The 21,173-nt window shown below is 35.5% G+C and overlaps 1 protein-coding gene across 1 annotated transcript; it reads right to left on the reverse strand.

Moving 5' to 3' along the window:
- Positions 1-439: 439 nt before the first annotated feature.
- LOC122582197 (protein NLP6-like) lies at positions 440-15,704 on the reverse strand. The gene is made up of 7 exons (XM_043754555.1): positions 15,475-15,704; positions 6,362-6,867; positions 5,781-5,828; positions 5,085-5,675; positions 2,490-2,787; positions 2,015-2,398; positions 440-1,743 (listed from the first exon to the last, which is right to left on the reverse strand). Exons 1-7 carry the CDS (start codon positions 15,638-15,640, stop codon positions 1,037-1,039), a joined length of 2,700 nt encoding a protein of 899 aa, XP_043610490.1. The 5' UTR covers positions 15,641-15,704; the 3' UTR covers positions 440-1,036.
- Between the last annotated feature and the right edge of the window lie 5,469 nt (positions 15,705-21,173).

Genomic DNA, 21,173 nt, shown 5'->3' on the forward strand with positions numbered 1-21,173 from the left:
ACAAAGAAGGGTTGGTTATTGTAGAAAACAAATTAAATTAAAACAAATAAGACAAGATATTGACCATTGAATCATGATAAATTGATGTGCGAAGATTCATGAAGCACAAGTATAAATATTAATGCACGATGATGATAGAAACTCATTGTTTTATATGTTTTACTTTAATACTTATTTTATTTTAACGAGAACATATAAAATAGTAGCGATGGCACTTTTATCACAACAACGAAGAAAAAGAACACTAAAAAAGTAAAGATTCACTCATGGTTGAGATACAGTTGTCAAACTTTACAAAAAATTTCAAAATTATTTATTTTATTTTTTTTGAAAGGTGAATTTCGCTTGAAACTTTGTGTCGCGATTCGACAGCGATACATTGTCTTAACCGGGTCCGCGCTAGAGAGCTCCCTCGAAGTGAAAATGTCTATTTGAAATACCCAATGGGGGAAAACCCCTACTAATCCGCCCGAAGGCACGACGATTAATAGGGGTAAATCCTGCCCCCTCAGACTTTAACCTGGATATACCCAAGGCATAACCCGAGCCACCCTCATAAAAAAACCTGGCCAGAATGTCCAAACAGCAGCATCAACGATTGTGAATTACAACCGGCTTTATAGTAGATCTTTCTCACTTGCATTTACTCAAATCTTTGATACTAAATCACCATAAAACTTTTTCTATATCAGCAAGATCATCAAAGTAACCTAGTTCAACTTTCCTTATGACACAGTTGGACTCCCCATAATTCTATAAAAAACCCCGATCAGCCACATCACCATCAAGCTCTTTTCTTTTCTTTTTGTTACCAGAAGCTCTTATCAAGAACTATAAAACTTCGTCTCACTCTGTTTTTGTTGAACCATGAGACTGTCTTCCCTTTGTACGTACACTGGTATTTTATATATGTGCAACATTTCATATATTTCATCATATCCAAATTCAATTTTACCCTTCATACAATAGACTGCTGATAAAAATGTAGGTTCCGCTCTCATCTACAGATTTGATGGCTCCAATGGTGTTTTATCAACTAATCGTCAGCTATCTGGACAATTAGTCTTATAGTAGCATCAGTAGCTGAAGTAACCGAAAATGGCATAAGGTTGCAGAAATCTTCATCACAAGCTAGGAGTATTAGATCATCGTCTTCATCCCTGTATTTTAGATGAAATCTTGTAGTTTGAAGCTTAATCCTTTGAGCCACTTGGTCTTTTAATTTCAACAGTCCTGATGAAAGAGGGAACTTAAACTTTACTGTATCGTCTCTATAAGTTGCCTTCACGGTCACCATTGATGTATCTGAATAATTAACCACATTCATCTTTGGAGATACATCCACAATATTAATAATATTTGAAATCTGGCCATCAATAATGTAATCATTGCACGGCATTGCATGCTTTACTACGGTCCTCTTTCTCCAGCGCTTTAAGCCCAACAATAAGTATGCTGCTTCGTATATACCAATACATGTTTGATGAGGCTTGGAAAAGGGATTTACTGTCTCTGATTCATCTGATGGATTAGATTTAAAAGCAAGAGCTTTATGCTTTCCACAAATCCACCACTTTGCTGAAAATCCATGACGGCCACTTGAACAACTCCACCGCTTAACTCCTATCAACAGAAGCACAGCAGTATATATGCCAAAAGAACCATACTTCTTATTGCGCTGTGGAAATGGCCAACGGGGAATACTTAGCTCACGGCAAACACGCTTCAGTGTAGATCGGCTAACTATAAAACACAGAATAAGTAAATAAATGTACATATAGCAATAGTGGTGGAGCTATATGGTGGTCATGGTAACCCGAGACTGTCTATAAAACTCTATCTTTAGTACTATTTTTATGTTTATATTTAGTTTTAAAGTTGATTGACAACCCCAGAAGGATGTAATTTAATTTAATAGTTTAGTTTTATGCTTGTTAGTATCTATAGAAACTATTCGGTGACCCCAAAATGAGAATCCGTATCCAATAACACTGAACAAAAATTAAGCGCTTACCGCCAAGGCTCCTGGAAGCTTCCCCTATCGGCATTCCAAAATATTGCCGTATGGTCTGTGGTGTAACATAGTCCATTTTTCGCCTTCTCTTGTGTTTAGTACACGGTCCTTTTATTCCAGAAATGTACCCATTTACAACAGAAGCTACAACAGTTTTCTCAGATATAACATTATTTACAGCCATATCTTCACAGTTAGTAATAGCACTATTCCAGTTCCTGTCGCAGCTGTTGATAAATTCATGTTGATCTTGAGCCTTTGTGTAGTCAGTTTCAGTTTGTGTTTCCCATGCCGTCTCTGAATCTAGCTCCCGGATTTTACTTAAGGGCCCAAAGCTCCAGGAAACCTCATCTATTTCCTTTCCAGAAAATTTCTGTTTGTGCTCTGCATACAGAGGATTAAATTTAGCTTTTTTACTATGTTTTAAAATCCAACTTAAACATTTCTCTTGACAGGGATCCAAATGAAGCTTCACCTGTTGACTTCCCAATATATTTCTGGATATTATGATCCAAAGTAAGAGAGTCAGTTTTAAGTTCACTACTTTTTTTTATAGAGACTTCCTTTTCTTCAGAATTGTACCCTTTATCTTTGGTGGCTCCATCAGCTTTCTGGCTAATAACATCATTATTCACAGACATTTTCTGTGTATTTGTAATAACACTACTCAAGTTCTTGTGATAAACTCGAGTAAAATGACATGGATCTTGAAAACTAATGCAATCAGTTTGAGCATTAGTCCCCCCTATCATCTGCAAGTCTTCTGAATTTAGCTGCATTGATGATGTGGAAATATTAGCTAATCTTGTATTAGTAAGCAGACACGTTTTACTGTACATATGGTAACGCAGGCTTACGTAATACTTGATGGTCATGACTCATTTACGTAATACTAAGGGAAGAGGGAATGGTGCGAGAGCCCAGAGGGAGTAAGAAAGCACAAAGACAGCATACCACATAGGGCCCCCATTGTGCAAGAGGGAGAGAGACGAGAATGAGAGAGATGAAAAACGAGACGGTGGTCCCACAAACGGTCACGCTCCATCGTTTTCTTTTGCACCGTTCAAACTATTTTAAATGCCACTCAATTAACTTTACTAGTCAAACATATTGGATTTGAATATGTGCTTGTTTAAATGGCAATTATTGTCTTAACTAACTATTGAATTCTATCAAGAATTTTACATTTTACTTTTAAAAAGCATTTTACCCAAGTGAACAACTAAGTCACATTCTTGATGTTATAAGATACATCTGCTTTAACATAGTTTAACAATCAAAAACAATTAAGTTACATTCAACAAACTATGGATTCAAGAAAAGGCAACATGAAAAACATGGTTCAAAACAAGCCAACCAAAAGCGTGGTCCAAATGTTGGTTCATCTTCAAACCAAACAAACCCAAACCGCCAAACCTCAAACCGAATGTGAACCTAACTCAACACAAAGGTAGTTCGTCTTTCCCCATGGGATCTCACATTTCTTGACAAAGCAAGTTGGTTTTTCACCACATTCAAACCATTTGGAAACCAAATGGATTTTTCACGAGGTTTTTCGCAATTTGGAAACCAATACGATTGTGGTCTGAATATTTAAATTTATCGGTTGAACCCGGAAAATGAAGATGGCGAGGAAGATAGACAAAGTGGAGGGGGGAGTGGAAGATGAAGATGAAGAAATTCCAGAGACCCAACTGGTTCGAGCTCCACCAAAACAGACACCATGTAAAATGTTGTCACAACAGGAAAAAGTGGCTTTGGCAAAAGCTTGGCTTAGTGTTTGTGAAGACCCATACACCGGAAACAACCAACACAGACACCAACTGGGAACTCATTTTGGAGGAAAATGCATACCGAGTTCAATCCCCGTTTAGGCCTTGACTCGAACCATAACCATGGTACAACTACGTCAAATGTCAAATGTCTGTTCTGAAACTAATCATATGCTGATTGATTTAAATGATGATCCGTGTGACCAAGAAGACCACCCAGCCACCATGAGGAGGAAAAGGAAGATGAACGGCCAGCAATACCAATGCCGCCAGTCGCCACCAAGATAAAAGGGAAAGAACTGTTTCACGAGCTTGGGCCGGCAATACCAAATTACCAATGTCAAAAATTGGGCGTTGAAGATTAAAAAAAAAAGGGGGGGGGGGGCTCGGGCACAAAAGCTTTAGATAAAGACATTACAACACGAAGCTTGGCTCAAAGCAGAGGCAATGCATATGGCTCAAGAAGAAGAGTTGATCCGTTTCACTAAAGATCAAATTAGCGAGCAGAAAATGCAAAAAAGAAAAAAAGGAGCCGATATGGATATATTGATGAAGGGTCATAAGCATCTCACTGGATCCTTGTTGGATGTGGTGTTAGCTCGCAAACATGAAATCACCGAGCGTTGGGGATGATATGTGAAATAGATGTTTAGGGGTCATACTGATATATGTCATAAGTGTAGTGTGTTCTGTGAAAGTATTTTAATTTGTTTGTTAGTGGCTGTTGAGAATAGTCAAATGGGTCAAAGCCCGCTCATTGATAAGTGACTAATTGAGTTAGTCAATCTCCGAGAAAGAAACAGAGTGAAAGACAAAAACTTGACAAAAAAAAAACTTAATTACCTTAAAACTAATGAAACATACATACTAAAATACATATAATGTGATGTGAAAATGCAAACGTTAACATAAACTATTTGACCCGCTTGGCTAACAAAATGTGCAACGAATTAGCCTAAAACACATTAAAATTAGCTTAATCCTGTAACTAAATGCAAACTAAATAATTCCAACATTAACTTGTTCATCCAAAGCTTTTAATTGTTAGCAAACAGGTTATTGTGGGATATGTATCAGAATGACTCTGGCCCATGAAGAATAAAGATGTACACTATGCTTGGTTAAGCAAATAGCATCGAGGACCCTTTCCGGTTGGTTCTATATTTCTTTCCTAAAGGTTTGTTAATAGCCTTTGTGTGTACAAATACAACAAAGGTTTTTCTTATTTCACATAGGTTTAGAGTTTCACAACACAACAAATAATTATAGATAATAATAGATAGTAAGAGTTGACTCACCTCCATAGGCCTTCCGAATAATTCGGTGCATAATTGGTCACCACATTGAAAATTAGAAGACAACTTGACATGCATCTTTAACTTTTGGATCATGTTTTGTAGGTCTGCATCTTCTTTCATGTGGACGGGTAGAAAAAACTCTAGTACATAATTATGATCATGTTCTCTACTATTTAAGTATATGGCAAAGCAGCTCCTTAATCCATTCATGCGTGCATTATGAACCAAAGGATATTCAGCTTCGCCTAGTTCAGTTACATCAGCACAGAAGCTTGAACCACGAGATGACAACGCCCATCCAACAACACCTTGGGATTTTAGCAAGTGGCGCTCTCTGCAGGCTTCCCGAAAATTCCAGAAACGCAAATCATGAACGTTAAATGGCAGAGCAGTTGCTGACAAACAAACTTTCCCTATGCAGCTAGAATTAAAGCTACTACATGCCGTTTCTATTTTTTTCCCGGCAGCCACAAAGCTACTCCATGACGAAACTGTCCAGGTTTGCGCAAGTGGTAACTTGTAAGTGTCACAAACATCTTTCAAAATCGTGAAGATTTCATCTAGCTCAGGCTGTCTGTTTTCATAGTTAACCTGTGTAAGCATTTCTCCTCAGCATTAGAAGGTAGCAAGTGTTTGAACTACTTAAGAGAATAAAGATAAGTGCTATTAATTTTTATAATCACCACTCCAACTTACATAAGATGTAGGGCAATTAAATGGTTGTGCTGATGTCAGGTTTACTGCCTGCATGATGGCAACAATCCATAAGTTAAGATACATAAATAAGTGCAAATGTTAAAAACAGGACCTACTTTTTTTTTATAGATAGATGTGCTTCTAATATGATAGATCTAGTTTATTTCCCAAGCAAAAACACACAGTGAAGAAAGTTTGAATTTTTTTTGATAACCCAAGTTTTTACCCGATTTGTGCACCCACTACACCTAAAAGACTACCCCCTTTGCAGGTTGCCCGAAATCGTCGTGAGTGAACCTCCGTAGCCACAAGGGGGTATATTCATTCTCTTGGTATTCGAATTTGGGATCTCCAGGTATATTTACCATTAGGGACCTTAACCACTAGGCCACCACTTTCATTTCGTAGAAACGTAAACTTCAATACCGGGCAAAGGTAAGTCTAAACTAAACGATAATCAGTAAGAAGCATAAAATAGAAAGCAACCCGGGATAAAGACAAGAAAATTAGTAAAAATCGGATATAAAGAGTACGTAACCACTTATAAATAATAGTAAAAGAAACAGAGATTTGATGAAAACCTTGAGGGATCGATGAATTTCTTGAACCTCATAAGCACAATCAAGATGTTTGAGAGACGTAATGAGTTCAAGTACACCGACACATAGCATGGTGAAAGAATCAAACACTGGCAAAACCAAATATCCATGAAGATTCAAACGCATGGCAGAATCTTGTAGTGGATAATTTTTCGAGCAGTAGTTCATTACATCAGAAGTCCACTCTGGCAATTGTCTCTTAAATACTCTTGCCACAGGGACAAGCTCTTCTTCTTCACACTTCTGGTCCACCGGAAACCAGTTACGCTCTGATTCCCTCCTATAACTACAAAGTCCTTCGTCGGGTATACCAAAGACAAAGGGTTGATCTACAGTTTTTAGTAACTTGTACTTCCCATCACTACAAGGTGACCAAAACTGGACAAGATTGCACTGGTTACGGAGAGTTAAAGACGTAAGTGCTTTTTGTATCTTATCTTTCACTTCTTCATGACATCCCACAACGTGTTCAACTCTGTTCTTGAAACCTGTTGTTTAAAAAGACCACTTTAATAACAAATCCTTCTCACATTGAAGTCAGAAAATATACTTTCATATCCAATATGAATAAAAAAGGTACTTTGTCCATAACCATTCAGTCTTGTCAAATATAACAATATTTTTATATTTTGGTAACTATAATATCCTTAGTCATACAAATGATTTTGCATGGAGGAAATGTGAGAAACACAGTTTGTATATGCAAATATGCTAGAGGAGGAGGATATACTAGTATACTACTAGATTTATATCTCACGAAAAACGCGAATCTGTTAAATAAATTTGTTTTCATTATAACCGATAAGGTAAAATAATTAATATATAAGTAAAATGTACTTTTTTTTTTTTGTAACAGGATATGTATTTTTTATTTGGGTTGGGAACCACTCTACTTCATCGGAAAACTTCAAGTTTCCGTTGGGTTTCATATTTTTCTCTTTTGGTGATTTTTTCCTTTAAAGGGTATATATATATATATAGTTATGTACTATGTTAGTTTTATGGACTTTTAGCGCATTAAAATGATGTTTTTAAGTGTTCTCACCGTTCTTATTTTAAAAGTGTTCTCACTATATATATATATATAGGTGTAAGTAACTTTTACACTTTTTCTATTGCGTGAATGTAACTTTCATTTGGTTCATTGTATGTAACTAACTCGCTAAATTGAACGATAATGTAAAAGTGTATACGTGGCACACCATATCAGCTGCCACGTAGAAGTTTTTGATTGGTCAACGTAAAAATTTTACATTAATCGTTCCAATTTAGCAAGTTAGTTACATACAATGAACCAAACCCATATATATATATATATGTATATATATATATGTAACACATATAATAAAAAAACACATAAATATATAGGGGGATGGGAATATAAGGTTGTTAAGTACCTAAACTTAGATGTCGGACACTCACATATGACGAGTAATTTTTTAAACCATAAAAATCATGGGAGCCCAGACATTTATTGATTAAATAATATATAATAAAATATTAGTATGTGAGGGGTTCCACACCTAAGCTTAGATGTCGGACAGCTTTATATTCCCTTTTCCCAAATATATATATATATTGAAAAGTTATTTTGAGAACCCTTTTTTTTTTGAGAACTTTTGAGAAATTTTCAATGATTATTCTTTACTTGAAAATTATTTTTTGATTGTTTTTTGAATAACTTATGTGTAATTTTAAAATTTATAATTGTGTGGAATCATAGATTATCATCCGTTATACAATTATGTGGAGATTTGGATTCTTGATCACATGTGCACGAATATTGCTATGATTACATGTGATTGACTTGCATACATGTGATCATAGCAATATTCGTGCACATGTGATCAAGAATCAAAATTTTCACATAATTGTATAACGGATGATAATCCATGCTCCACACAATTATAAACTTCAAAATTACACATAAGTTATTCAGAAAACAATCAAAAAACAATTTTCATGTAAAGAACAATTATCGGTTGGACTTGATTTAAAAAAATCTCAAAGGTTCTCGTAAAAAAAAGGGTTCTCAAAATAACTTATCCTATATATATATATATATAGGGTTGGGAGTATGTGGTTATTATGTACCTAACTTGGATATAGAACCCCTCACATCTTGTTTTTTTAATCCATAAAATACATGGGTGTAACACCCCAAATATTTTAAGGTAAAAGAAATTAACCCCTTTTTATAGTTTTGACATTAAATTAATTTCCTAGTATTTTATTTTTAGATATGGGGTTAATTTAGTTGGAACTTTGACGGATAGCGGGTAAAATAACCATAAAAATTTGATATGGGTCGTGGCATCTCCAAAGAGTGCCAACCCTCCCTTTTCTTTTGAGTCATTTTTCCACTCACTCAAATTCTCTTCTTCTCAAACCTTCCATTATCATTTTCAAAGATCAACTCTAAACTCTTCATGCAATCAAACAATTCCTAGCAATTCATCCAAGAACAATACCATTAATCATCTCCAATCATATAAGAAATTGGGAAGTTAGGGTTTGTGAGTTGTGGTGAGGTGGCCGAAAAGTTAATAGGAAAAGGGAGGTGAATTTGTGAATTGAAAACCCTAAGCTTTATCTTCCATAGTGAGGTATTGATTTCTGTTTCATTATTTTATTTGTTATTGAGAAATTAGGGTTCATGGATGAATCAAATTGGGGGTTTTGCTAGAAAATGAATTATGGATTAATTTCCCCCAATTCCTTAGTTAACCTAGTTGCCATTGAGTTACATGATGTGTTTGATTATGAAATTTATAAGTTCAAAGTGATAATTTGAGTTTGTAAGAAAAGATGAACTTTTGCTAGTTATTGAAATGTGGATGAAAAAGTAGGATGAACTACCTAATGTTGTTGTTAATGGTGAAAGTAACTCAATGACAAATGGGTTGGGTTTTGGGTTTAGAAAAGGCTAGTGATTGAGAATGGCTAGGTTGAGTTAGTCAAGTTGTGAATGTAAGCTTATGCATTTTTATTATATGATCATAGGTTGAAGCTTGTTGTGCATTATCATTTAGCTTTATTTTCCAAGTTGCGGAGGAGGTGAGTATATTTGCATACCTTTATGTATATGTTGGATCAATTGACCACATCATGTTGAAGCCTTTTGTCCATGTGTGGTGTTGACCACATCATGTTGAAGTTTATTTATCCATGTGTGGTAATTGATGCGGCATTAGCCCATGTGGGGCATAGTGTTTATGAGGCCTAAGAACCTCCGGGGCCTAAGAACCCCGATAGTTCATCTATTGAGGCCTAAGAACCTCCGGTGGCCTAAGAACCCCGATAGATGATCATGATTATGTTGTTTAGCTTATATGGATTCATATATGTGTTGATAGTGTGCAAGGTGAGCATGTAAATGTGGCATGACGGTGTCATAGGTTACATGTGAAAGTCCTTGCACTTTGCCCTCCTTTGTATCCGTAAATGTATGCAAGTATTTTCACTAAGTCTTTGCTTATATTTTAGTTGTTTACCCTTTTATAAGTAGTTCCGGAAGAAGGAACTAGTGTGATTGAATTGAAAGAGTAGATTAGAGCTTGAAGTGACTTTTGCAAGACTTTGAAGGTAGTAGGTAATTCTTGGTTGAATGACACTATTTTTGGTGTAGAGGCTTAGAAATCTCTCTCCTCATGGCTCTTGGTACATTTTGATTTGTTGGTCATGCTTTTGTTAAAATTGTGTAAATGATCAAGTGTAAAGTTTTAGCAAATTGTGAAGTTGCATTTTGGACGAAAATAGCGTCAAAATAGGTAAATGACCCATTGATGGTGTTCATGGGTTTTGAAATTAGATGATGTTGTAAATCTGTTTAAAATGTGTCTATGTTGTTCTTGGTAACCTTTGAAATGTGTTTTATGAAGTTCATGTTGAATTGTGAAGGTTGCAAGTTTGTTCAAGTGTTGAAATGGTTTAGGGTTGCTGATCAGGTGGCTCACTGCGGCGCAGTGGGGGTGGTTTTGCCCACTGCGGCGCAGTGGAATCCCACGTAAAGTTTTTGGTTTTCTCCCACTGCGGCGCAGTGGGAGGGTGTCTAACCCACTGCGGCGCAGTGGGGCAGTTTCCCATTTTGTTTCGTGACTTTCCACTGCGGCGCAGTGGGGTATAAAAAAAACGAAAAAAATTGTATTTTCGGTTTATCGAGTCTAGTCCTTTCAATGGGGGCCCATCATTTATTCAAAATATTAAAAATTAGTATGTGAGTGGTTCTATACCTAACTTAGGTACATGACAACCACACATTCACTTCCCCATATATATATATATATGGGGAAGTGAATGTGTGGGACAACATCACCCAACTTGGGTGAAAAACCCCTCACATCTTGATTTTTTATTCCATAAAAATCAAGGGGCCCCATCATTTATTCATTAATATTAAGATATTAATATGTGAAAGGTTTTTTATCCAACTTAGGTGTGTGACAACCCCACACTCACTTTTCTCATATATATATATGTGTGTGTGTGTGTAACACATATAATAAAAAACACACACACACACACACACACACATATATATATATATATATATGGCGGAAGGGAATATGAGGCTGTTAGACACCTAAGTTGGGTGAAAAACCTCTCACATAGCTTTTTTTTAAACCATAAAAATCATGGGGGGCAAACATTTATTCAAAATATTAAAATATTGGTATGTCAGGGGTTTTTCACCCAAGTTGGGTGCATAACAACCCCCTACTCACTTTTCTATATATATATATATATATATATAACACATATAATAAAAAAAACACACAAATATTACTAAAACGCCAAAAACAAAAACAAAAACAAAAACAAAAAAAAAGAAAGAAATTGATTAGTGGATCATGATATGAGCATAACATAAGAAAAACATTGTTGGTTACCCTAGGTTAGCCTATGTGGCTGGCACATAAGTTTTTCTTATGTCATGGAGATTCCTCTTTTAGTAGTATATAAAGAATATACTAGATCTATATCCCGCGTAAAAACGCGGATTGTAGAATAACTTTTTTTTAGTATTTTCGAGAAGGTAAAGTATTGAACCATTAATTAAAATACATGTATTCGTTATTGTAAAATAATTATAATAGTTTTTCAAAGAAACTATATCCATTTACTTTTTATACTTAGAATAATTAGTGGATGATGATATAAGAATGACATAAGAAAAAAGTTGTTGGCTATGCTATACACTTGACAAGTTAGTCTTTTTATGTCATACTTTTATCTCCTTTAGTATATTAGGAGGTGTATCCTTAATCATACTATCTTTAAGGGAAGACACCTTAAATAATACTCTCTCCGTCTCATTTTAGTTGTCAACTGTTGACTTTCAAAGTCTTTTGGTCTCAACTTTAACCGCAAATATGTTTGTTTATATTATATAACACTTGAGATAAAATATATAAATAAATTTGATTTTTAATGAGCTTTTAAATGATATAACTTTTATCAAGTATTATATAACACAAACAAAAATAATTATGGTCAAAGTTGAAGCAAAAAAACTTTGAAAGTCAACTGTGGACAACTAAAATGGGACAGAGGGTCCATTTGCTCTACTTCTTCCATGTGTTATCTAATGTAAGTGAGTCATTAGGTCCACCTAACCATGCGCTAATAATTGGTGTGATCCGAGGTAATTGAGACAACTACTCATCCACTAAGACTACGCGGAATAGCCCATTAAGGGGCATTCACCTACCTTAAATTGCTTGGGAACACCCCCAGGAATGTCCTTCATCGGCCCCCGAGGGCGTTCTGGGGCGTTCCAAATGTAATTTTTCCCCTTGTCCATTCGATTTGAGAAGGCTTGCTCATTTACTATTTTTACTGGCCACGTGGCTTGTGTTTATTAGAGGAGGGGCGTTCCCCCTTTCACCACTCCTCACAGCCTAAGGCCACAAAGATCGTGCCTTCTACATATGACCCTTTACTTTTGATACCACTTGATAATATAGATGCATACTCCACCACAATAGCCAATATAAAAGTCTCCATACTCCACCATAATAGCCAATATAAAAGCCAGGTCAAGTAACTAGTTGATTTATATCAGCATATATATACACTATTACTAATATATGTGCGCGATTTGCGGATGGACTTAAACTCAACATTTATATTTCATTATATTTATATTTATAATTCAATTTAAGGAATTGATTTGCTCAAGGAAACAATTTATGTGCACACTTAATAATTTTCTAAATGACTTTTATATTCTTAATATATTTTACTCTATACAACGACAGCTTAACTTTTTTTTTTCCATATAATTGTATCAAATATTACTCAATGGCTTTTCAAAAGGAGAGCATTTTAAGTACACATTTTATATACATTAATACCTTATGTTTTCTCACCTTTGAGATGATGGCATTGTTGCAAACAAAGGTACAGAAAAGAAAAGAGAAAATAAATCACAGTAATAATTAAATCTATCATTTTTTAGAAAAAGACAAACTATGTAGCCTACCAAAGATTATCAATAAAATAAAAACATTTTAACTTTTCTACTTGTAAACTCATTCAAGCAAATGAATAATTATTTGAATTTAGATTTATAAATATATATAAAATAAATAAAATCATTCATAGCAGAATAATACTGGAAATGCTCGATTTATAAATATAAAAACTAAATCAAAGTAATAGGATAGCTTAAGAAATCGTGAAATCATTAATTAATAATATGGAATCTTCAAGTACGTGGTTGGTCATTTACATCTGTTAAACAAAATATTTCGATGAATGAGGACGGCATAGAAATAAGGGTTATGAAAGGTAATATTGAAATATCTAGTTTTTTCAATGAAGGATTTAAAAGTCATTTAGCATGCATTTTATGTGTACCCATATTAAATTTCCTTAGCAAATCAGGATCTTGAATTTATTTCTATGTATTATACAATATATAATAAAAATTTAGTATCTAAGAGATTTTACACAAGTAACAGTTAAATAATCACTTTTTTCATTGTCAAATACTCACTTTTTTCATTTGTAACGGATCAAAATTTTGAATACTACTCACTTTTTTCATTGTCAAATACTCACTTTTTTCATTTGTAACGGATCAAAATTTTGAGTATTCAAAAGACCAATGCCCCACACTGTCACCGCCAATGGATAAATATGGGTGAGTTTAATACTATCGCAAATAACTTTATAAATCTTAGATTTTTTGTCATCGGTCTTAAGCACTCCCGGCCGCTAGCTTATGATTGTTTCTTTTTATAGTTCACCTTAGTTTTTTTTTTTTCAAAATGCACTGACATCCAAGGTTCAGTATGCTAGAAATTAGAACCTACACACTCTTACAGAATAGTAATAATAACACATATGCTCACACGCTCAAAAGGTAAACGATCGTAACAAGTAAGAATCAAGATTCGATCTCGGATCTTCAAGGCGACATCCCTTTCTGTTAGTCCTCCTAAAGAGGACGCTAGTGGGTAATGGATCATCATTATTAATGTAATAATATATACATCATCAACCCAAAGAACTTACTAATAGGTTAAAAAAACCAAAGTTATTCCACTCGTTTTTTTGAAGTACACTTTAATAAAGTTAGTCCACTCTAATTAATTGTTAGTGAACCTCCTTATATAATATCAAGAGAAAAATAAAAGTGGTATTGTTACATATTTAAGTTAGGTAAAAATTTCTTTCACATCCTAATTTTCTAATATAATTTATCAAAAAAACAAGTATACGGCGTGAAGGGGATTTCACTAAATTTTGGTATGTAACGGCACCACGTACGCTTCTTCTAAATATCAATATTGCATAAGCTAGAAACAATTAATAACTGTTAACAACAAAAACCTTTAAGATTGTTTCAGTGAAAAAAATATATACGAGTACTTTATAACAATCATTGTGGAGTAGTTTATATCCTCCAAGTGCTTTCAATATAGATCATAGCTTTGATTTTCACAAAATAAATCAAGTTTTTATGTTGAAATATGAACGCATCCCTGATGTGTTAACGATCAGATGAAAGTTAAAGACCAAAAATGTGATGGTGCTTTATCCATTGATCTTGCACAATCTTACACGCATTCTCTCTCTTTTTCTTTGTTTCTTTAACTTTTTGTTTCTTAAATAAGAGACGAAAAGAGATTATTTTTTCTTAAGATAAGAGATGGTATAATGACTATTCCCCCAGTTCCCCACCCCAGGATTGTGACCATTTGAAAACTAAAATTTTTGTGAAAACTAAAAAACTATTTAAAACACGATCTGAATTTAAGAAAATGTATTTTTATTATTTTTTTTAAAAAACATATTGTGTTAAGTTCATATCACAAGGTGTTTAAACAATTTTCTGATTTTTCACACGCTATTAAAAACATATTATGATTTAAAATTTACACAATGTGTTTTTAGATTATATAATAAAACACATTATATTTTTAAAAACACAATTAAAACATATTATGTTAAATTAATATCACAGTGTGTTTTGCCCAGTTTTTAAGTTTTCACAGAAATTTTAGTTTTTAAATAAACATTTTCATCTCCACCCTACGTTAAAAATCATACCATGAATAAATATTCAAGTTATTATTTATGTTGTTGTAATACTTAAAAGAAAGTCTTTTTTGAAAAGTGAATTTCGCTTTAAACTTCATGTTGCGATTTGACAGTGAGAGATCTAGCATACGTTGTCTTAACTAGTCCCCGCTAAAGAGCTCTCTCGAAGTAAAAATGTCTATTTCAAATACCCAATGGGAGAAAATCCCCTACTAATCCGTCCAAAAGCGCAACGATTAATAGGGGTAAGTACTGCCACTCAAACTTGAACTTCGATATACTCAAGTCATACTCTCACCTATATCTCAGACTTGGTCCGATCTTAGAATCTTGGAAAATACTGTAGTTCACCAACTAAATAAATCTTGGATTTTACTTCATGAACGTCTTGTTTTCACAAAACTCCATTGCTAATTTTTCAAATATACAATTGAATTACCTATTCATTAATTGAAATATTATAGGATGATCAAAGAAATCTGCTTGAGATTCATAAATTTTCATTTGGGCTAAAGTGTTAAGACATCATAAATTTATGAGCTTACCGTTTGTTGTGTTGACTGACTTGTAGTGAGGTCCGATGAAGAACGTTTCTTTCCCGATTGATGAACCACTCGGATATTCTAAGCATGATTTAATAATACTGGAATGACTTTGTGTTGGTTCAGGATCATTTGAGCTAATAGCAGATTGGCATCCACTCAACTCCATTTTGGATGATCTGAGCGAGAAAAGAATATAAAACCCTTAATAGTAGATCTCAATGCACGTGACAAGAGGAAGTGTCTTAGTTGCTATACAAGCAGTGGTTCATTATATATATACACATATACACGCGATATATAAGTGGGCCAGGGTCTATATACTTTTTTATACCATATTCACCTTGAACCTGCCTCGAAATTTACTAAGCTCAAGAGAAATTTCTTTGAACCTTGAGAGTACGGGTGTTCACGGACCGGTTTGGTCCGGGTTTGACAAAATCTCAAACCAAACCGGTATTTTCGGTTTTAATATACATTAAACCAATTCAGACCAACTATGTTGTCAAACCGAACCAGACCAGACCATGTGAGCCGGTCCGGTTTGGTCGGTTTAAATTCTTATTTCCCTTTCTTCTATTTCCATATAATCTTTGTGTATATTTGTGACAAAGAGTCATAACAAACACTTAAAATTAGAACACTTATGAAACTATTAAAACATAATATATGTTTGAGTCAACAATCATAAGATATTCGATCATATAATATTTTCATATAGATTCCACATCATTTAATATACATGAGAAAGTTTAATTTCTTTAAAAACATACAAGGTCGAAACAAAATATTTACATAATGTATATTATATCCATTGTAGTACCAACACATTATCGTAAAAATACATGTATATGTATATGATTCCTTTTATTAATGGCTAGATATCATCAAAAGTCATATACATATATACCTTTGGTCCGGTCCGGTTTATGGCGGTTTTTTCTTTGTTAAAACTGTAACCGAACTGATGAACCCGGTTTTTCAACACTTGAATTGTCAGACCAGACTTTAGTAACTCAATCTGACCAAACCAATCCATACATCCCGGATTGGTCCGGTTTTTACGGTTTGATGGTTTCATGAACACCCCTACTTGAGAGCCTTCATGGATAAATGTTTATTTGCCCCAAAGTTCCACTTATTAAATTTATTTGTCCATTTAATAAAACCACTAACTTTAAGTCTGTTCGGAGTGTGTGTGGTGGGGGGTGACGGGGGGCAAATGGTCCGACGCGGTCCGAAAAAATAAGTTTGACATCGACATAAGCTTGGGTCGAGGTGTTAGACGACCCGTTGTGTAGTAACTACCAAAAGGAACGTACGTTTTGGTCAAAAGTGGGCCATCTTTTCCTAACTTATGAAAACCAACCATCGACATATCAAGATTCAGATGCGGTGGCCGCTAAATGCCACCGCATGCGCACAAACATTCACATATTTGATATGATGTTCAACCGTGTGAACCAAGGTCATTACGATGAACACTGTGCAATGGTTGAAAGGACTTTGGCCGAGTACACGAAGGTATCTCGAAACAGTTTTCATCACGTGGAGGAGTGGGAATTGGTACGAAGCAATCCAAAGTTTAGAAAAAATTAATAGTTTATCTTGTAATGTTTGGAATAATTGTTTAGTTGTACTGTGTGATGTTGGAATAATGGTTTAGTTGTGTTGTGTTGTGTGATGTTTGGAATAATTGTTTAGTTGTGTTGTGTGATATTTGGAATAATTGTTTAGTTGTGTTGTGTGATGTATAAAAAAAATTAATGAAATTGTGTTTTTTTGTATAATTTAGTAATTTAAAACAAATATAAAAAAGGTACCCCAAAGAGTTGTCTCACTCAAAAAAAAAAAGAAGGGGCAACTCTTGGGAGAAGCCTCCGCCACAAGGCGGAAGTCCCCCTATGTGGGAAGCCCCTTTGCCTCGCACTCATCTTAGTCTAGCAAGTGAAGTCTCTTTGTGATTAAAAATGTTAAAGTTGCCGGCCGGATAAGTTCCACTTGATCAATTTTCTTGAAATATTTCTGAACGTCAGAAGGTGGACCTTTTGTACTTCCTAGTTAGCTGAAGTGGTTGAGCACTTGCCTTACAAGTAAGAAGTCTTGGGTTCAAGACTTGGGAAGTACATAGGAAGTCTTTCTATGAAGGCTTGGCTTGGGTATACCCAGGTTTAAGTATGAGGAGGTAGGGTTTACCCCTATTGATCGTCGTGCCTTCGGGCGGGTTAGTAAGGGGGTTTTCCTCCCATCGGGTATTTGAAATAAACATTTCTACTTCGAGGGAGCTCTCTAAAGCGGACCCAGTTAAAACAACGTATGTTAAACCTCCCGTTGTCGAATCACGACACGAAGTTCTTGATTGTACACCAAACTGAGATTAGGTTTAGAAGAGGGGATGATAGGTGTTTTTGGTTGTTTGTTGGCGATTCCCCGAAGGTAGACTTTTGATCTCTTTACGCCAATAATTTATGGTTTGATTGTTAGCCGATTGAGATTGTGCTATTGTGTTTTAGACCTGTTCGACCATGTTTAGCACGCTCATGGAAGGATATTATCATATCCCGATATCCAAGGATGCTTTTACCTAATCATCGTAGGTTGTGGAAGCTTCGGGACGGAGAGTCATCGTCCCGCAGCACATTGTTGATATGTGAGTATATTGTTGTAGGTTGCTGGAGCATCTCTTATGGAGAGAAGAGGACGTCCAGATTTGTGTATGTGTTTTCTGGAGAGAAGGAGAATGAGAATTTAGGCTTAGACTCATCCATATATATAGGGATGGAAATCTTGGAGAATAAGTTTAGGGTTTAGGGAAATAATATGCCAAATCTTGATATTTAATATGGCCAGACGTGATAAGATCAAATCTCCTTAATATAGGATGAAGAGATTTAGATAACGCTTACAGCGGGTACCTTCGTCACGCAGGATCGGTTTTGTCACGAAGGTCATGTTCTGTCACGAAGGGTGACGTACACCATCAAGCCCCCCAGTCCAAGGTGATGATTTTTTCTAAATAAGCATTGCGTTGGACTATTCCTGGCTACTTCGTCACTTTCTGGGGTAAATTCCTTATACCCCAAAAGTCAATTTCTTAGTCGTTACATATCTCGGGATGCTATATCGGCGGTTAGGGGTTTTTTGTGGCCGCTGTATATGTATCATACCGCTGCTTTTACTTTCCATTTGATCTGCTCCGACTATCGTTGTCTTCTATTTTTGTATTATTATTGTTTTGTAAGTCTTCTTTCTACGAAATAAGTTACCTTCCCGGTTTAGGCTATGGACTTTTTTTGTTGTCTTTGGTAGAGAGACTTGTTTTAATTTGTCAACAGTTGAGGGATTAGTATGTATCCCTTTGTTTGCTGTTATAATACCCTAGGAATTTTCCTTCCTTTACTCCGAATGAGCATTTATCCGGATTGGGTTTATTGTTCGGAGGTTTCCGAAGGTCTCTTGAAATCTTTTATAAGAGGTTTTCTTCATCCCTACAATATCATTCATGTAAATTTTCAAGTTTCTGCCAATCTGTATGGCAAATGCTTTGTCAACCAGACACCGATACACAGCCTATGCGTTCTTTAGCGCGGACAACATCTTGCTTGTAAAAATCTGTACTATTTTCGTCTTCTTTGCAGATTAACACACATCCTCCACTCATCATTTTCTTTTTTCACCATTACAGGGTTTGTGATTCATTATTTGGGGAGTCGGATTTAGGTTTCGTGGTGAGTTTGCAAAGATAACTTATTCAATAGCTTTAGTAGTTTTTATGGGGTTTATAATCGTGAGATAATGCCATGTAAAAACTTATTCCTCATCGGAGGAGAGAAAAATGGGTTTGTGCCAGAATAGGACCAAGACATATCATCTTTCATGACGCTCTATTCCTATTCGCAAGCACGTAAATTTGGTTGGTATTTACGAAGGATTTTGATTGTTAATGGGTGGCGATTGCTACTTACGGTTTTATTCTTTTAAGTAAAGGCTACGTACCAGTAATCAATGAGTTATTCGTAGACTTTCCTCCTAAGATCCTTTGTTACGATGGAAATGTGGTTGTCTCCGGTTTCATAAGCTATGAATATCTATGTAGCATAATCCTTGTGCATTGTTATAATTGTGTGTCATTCCGTAGGTTTTGAGGGTCGACAGCTTTCCACCCTGGGTGATGCTTTGAAGCATGATCTTCGTTGCACAGTCGTTGCCGTTGGTGCACTCTTCGTTGCGAACCCTTTGGCGATGACACACTCTTTTTTGCGAAGCCTTTGGCGATGGCATACTCTTCGCAATGCAGTCTTTGGTCGTGTTTAGAATGTTCTTTGATCGAGTTTATTATAATATGAATGCCTTGAAAGGTCTTTAGGATTCTCCTTTTATAGGGAGAACTTATCGTGTAGGAGAAGTCAAGCCTCTTTAGGATTTGCCTAAGTCTTAGGCTGTTAGAGTCCAAAAGGATTCTTTCCTTTCTTACTGGACTAAAGGATAAGATCAAATCCCGAGTTTATAGGTATTTAATTCTTATCTCTTTAATCTTACTGCGAGAGCCCTCGTTACGAAAAGCCTTTGTGTGGCATGTTTATAGAACTCCTAACCCGTCTTACTTACATATCAACAACTTCGTATGTTAAGCCTATCACGAAGTTTGCCCGAGCTTTGTATGTTAAGCCTATCACGAAGCTCAGGCAACCGTCAAATGCGAGTAAGAAAAGGTTTCAGAAATCCCGATAAATTTTCTTTGGCTCTTTGCCTATACATTCAATCTTTTATATGTCAAGTGTTTTTTTTGTACGTATGGGCGTACATTGGGGTGTCTATTCAGACGTCCCTGTCAGTTTGTTCCCTCTTTGTTTACTGAGGTTACAACCCTCTATTTATATTGAGACAATGAGTCTTTTAAATTATGCATTATCCCTCATGGGGCTTTTGCTTATTTTGAATAATTTAGTCAAATAGCCTTTATGAGTGCCTTGAGAGGTCTTTAGGATTCTCTTTTATAGGGAGAATTTATTTTGGAGGAAAAGTTAAGTCTCTTTAGGGTTTCCCTAAGTCTTAGGCTATAAGAATCCAGGAGGACTCTTTCCTTCTTTACTGGACTTAAGTGATCAAATCCCGAGTTTATGGGGGAACAACTCTTACCTCCTTTATCTTCTGCGGAAGCCTTCGTTACGGACAACCTTCGTCTCGTAACATCTTACTCTTCTTTCGTGTGACAGGTCCTGCATACCGTTGGGAGGGTATATCATCACAGAGTTTTATGGAACTTCTGCAAATTCAATCCTTTATAAAAAGATTGATTCCATGTCTTATTAACCGGACCCCCTTCGGGGATTTTTAACTAGTAGGCTTTGTTGTCGTAGGCAGTCTCAGAGTATGTGTGGGTCATCCCATGTTGGTCCCATCCTTCATTGATTTTACGTGATGTTGGTGCTGTTTAGCCAAAGTACATAGTCGTCGATTTTGAACGCCATAGGATTGACTCTTTTGTTCTATCCCCCTTCGGCCTTCTTTTCGAACATTGCGTCTCCAATGGCCATATTTTCTCTTCATTCTTCAAGAGATTTTAGGTCAAATCTGAGTTCCTCCCAGTTTCCTTCAGTATTTAGCATTCCATGCGTCGATATTTGGAATTCAGCTAGTACCACGACTTCGGTACCGAAGGCTTGGCCGAACGGTGATGCTTCGTTTCGGAATTTATTTTG

The sequence above is a fragment of the Erigeron canadensis genome, chromosome 9 (assembly GCF_010389155.1).
Source record: "Erigeron canadensis isolate Cc75 chromosome 9, C_canadensis_v1, whole genome shotgun sequence".
NCBI lineage: Eukaryota > Viridiplantae > Streptophyta > Magnoliopsida > Asterales > Asteraceae > Erigeron > Erigeron canadensis.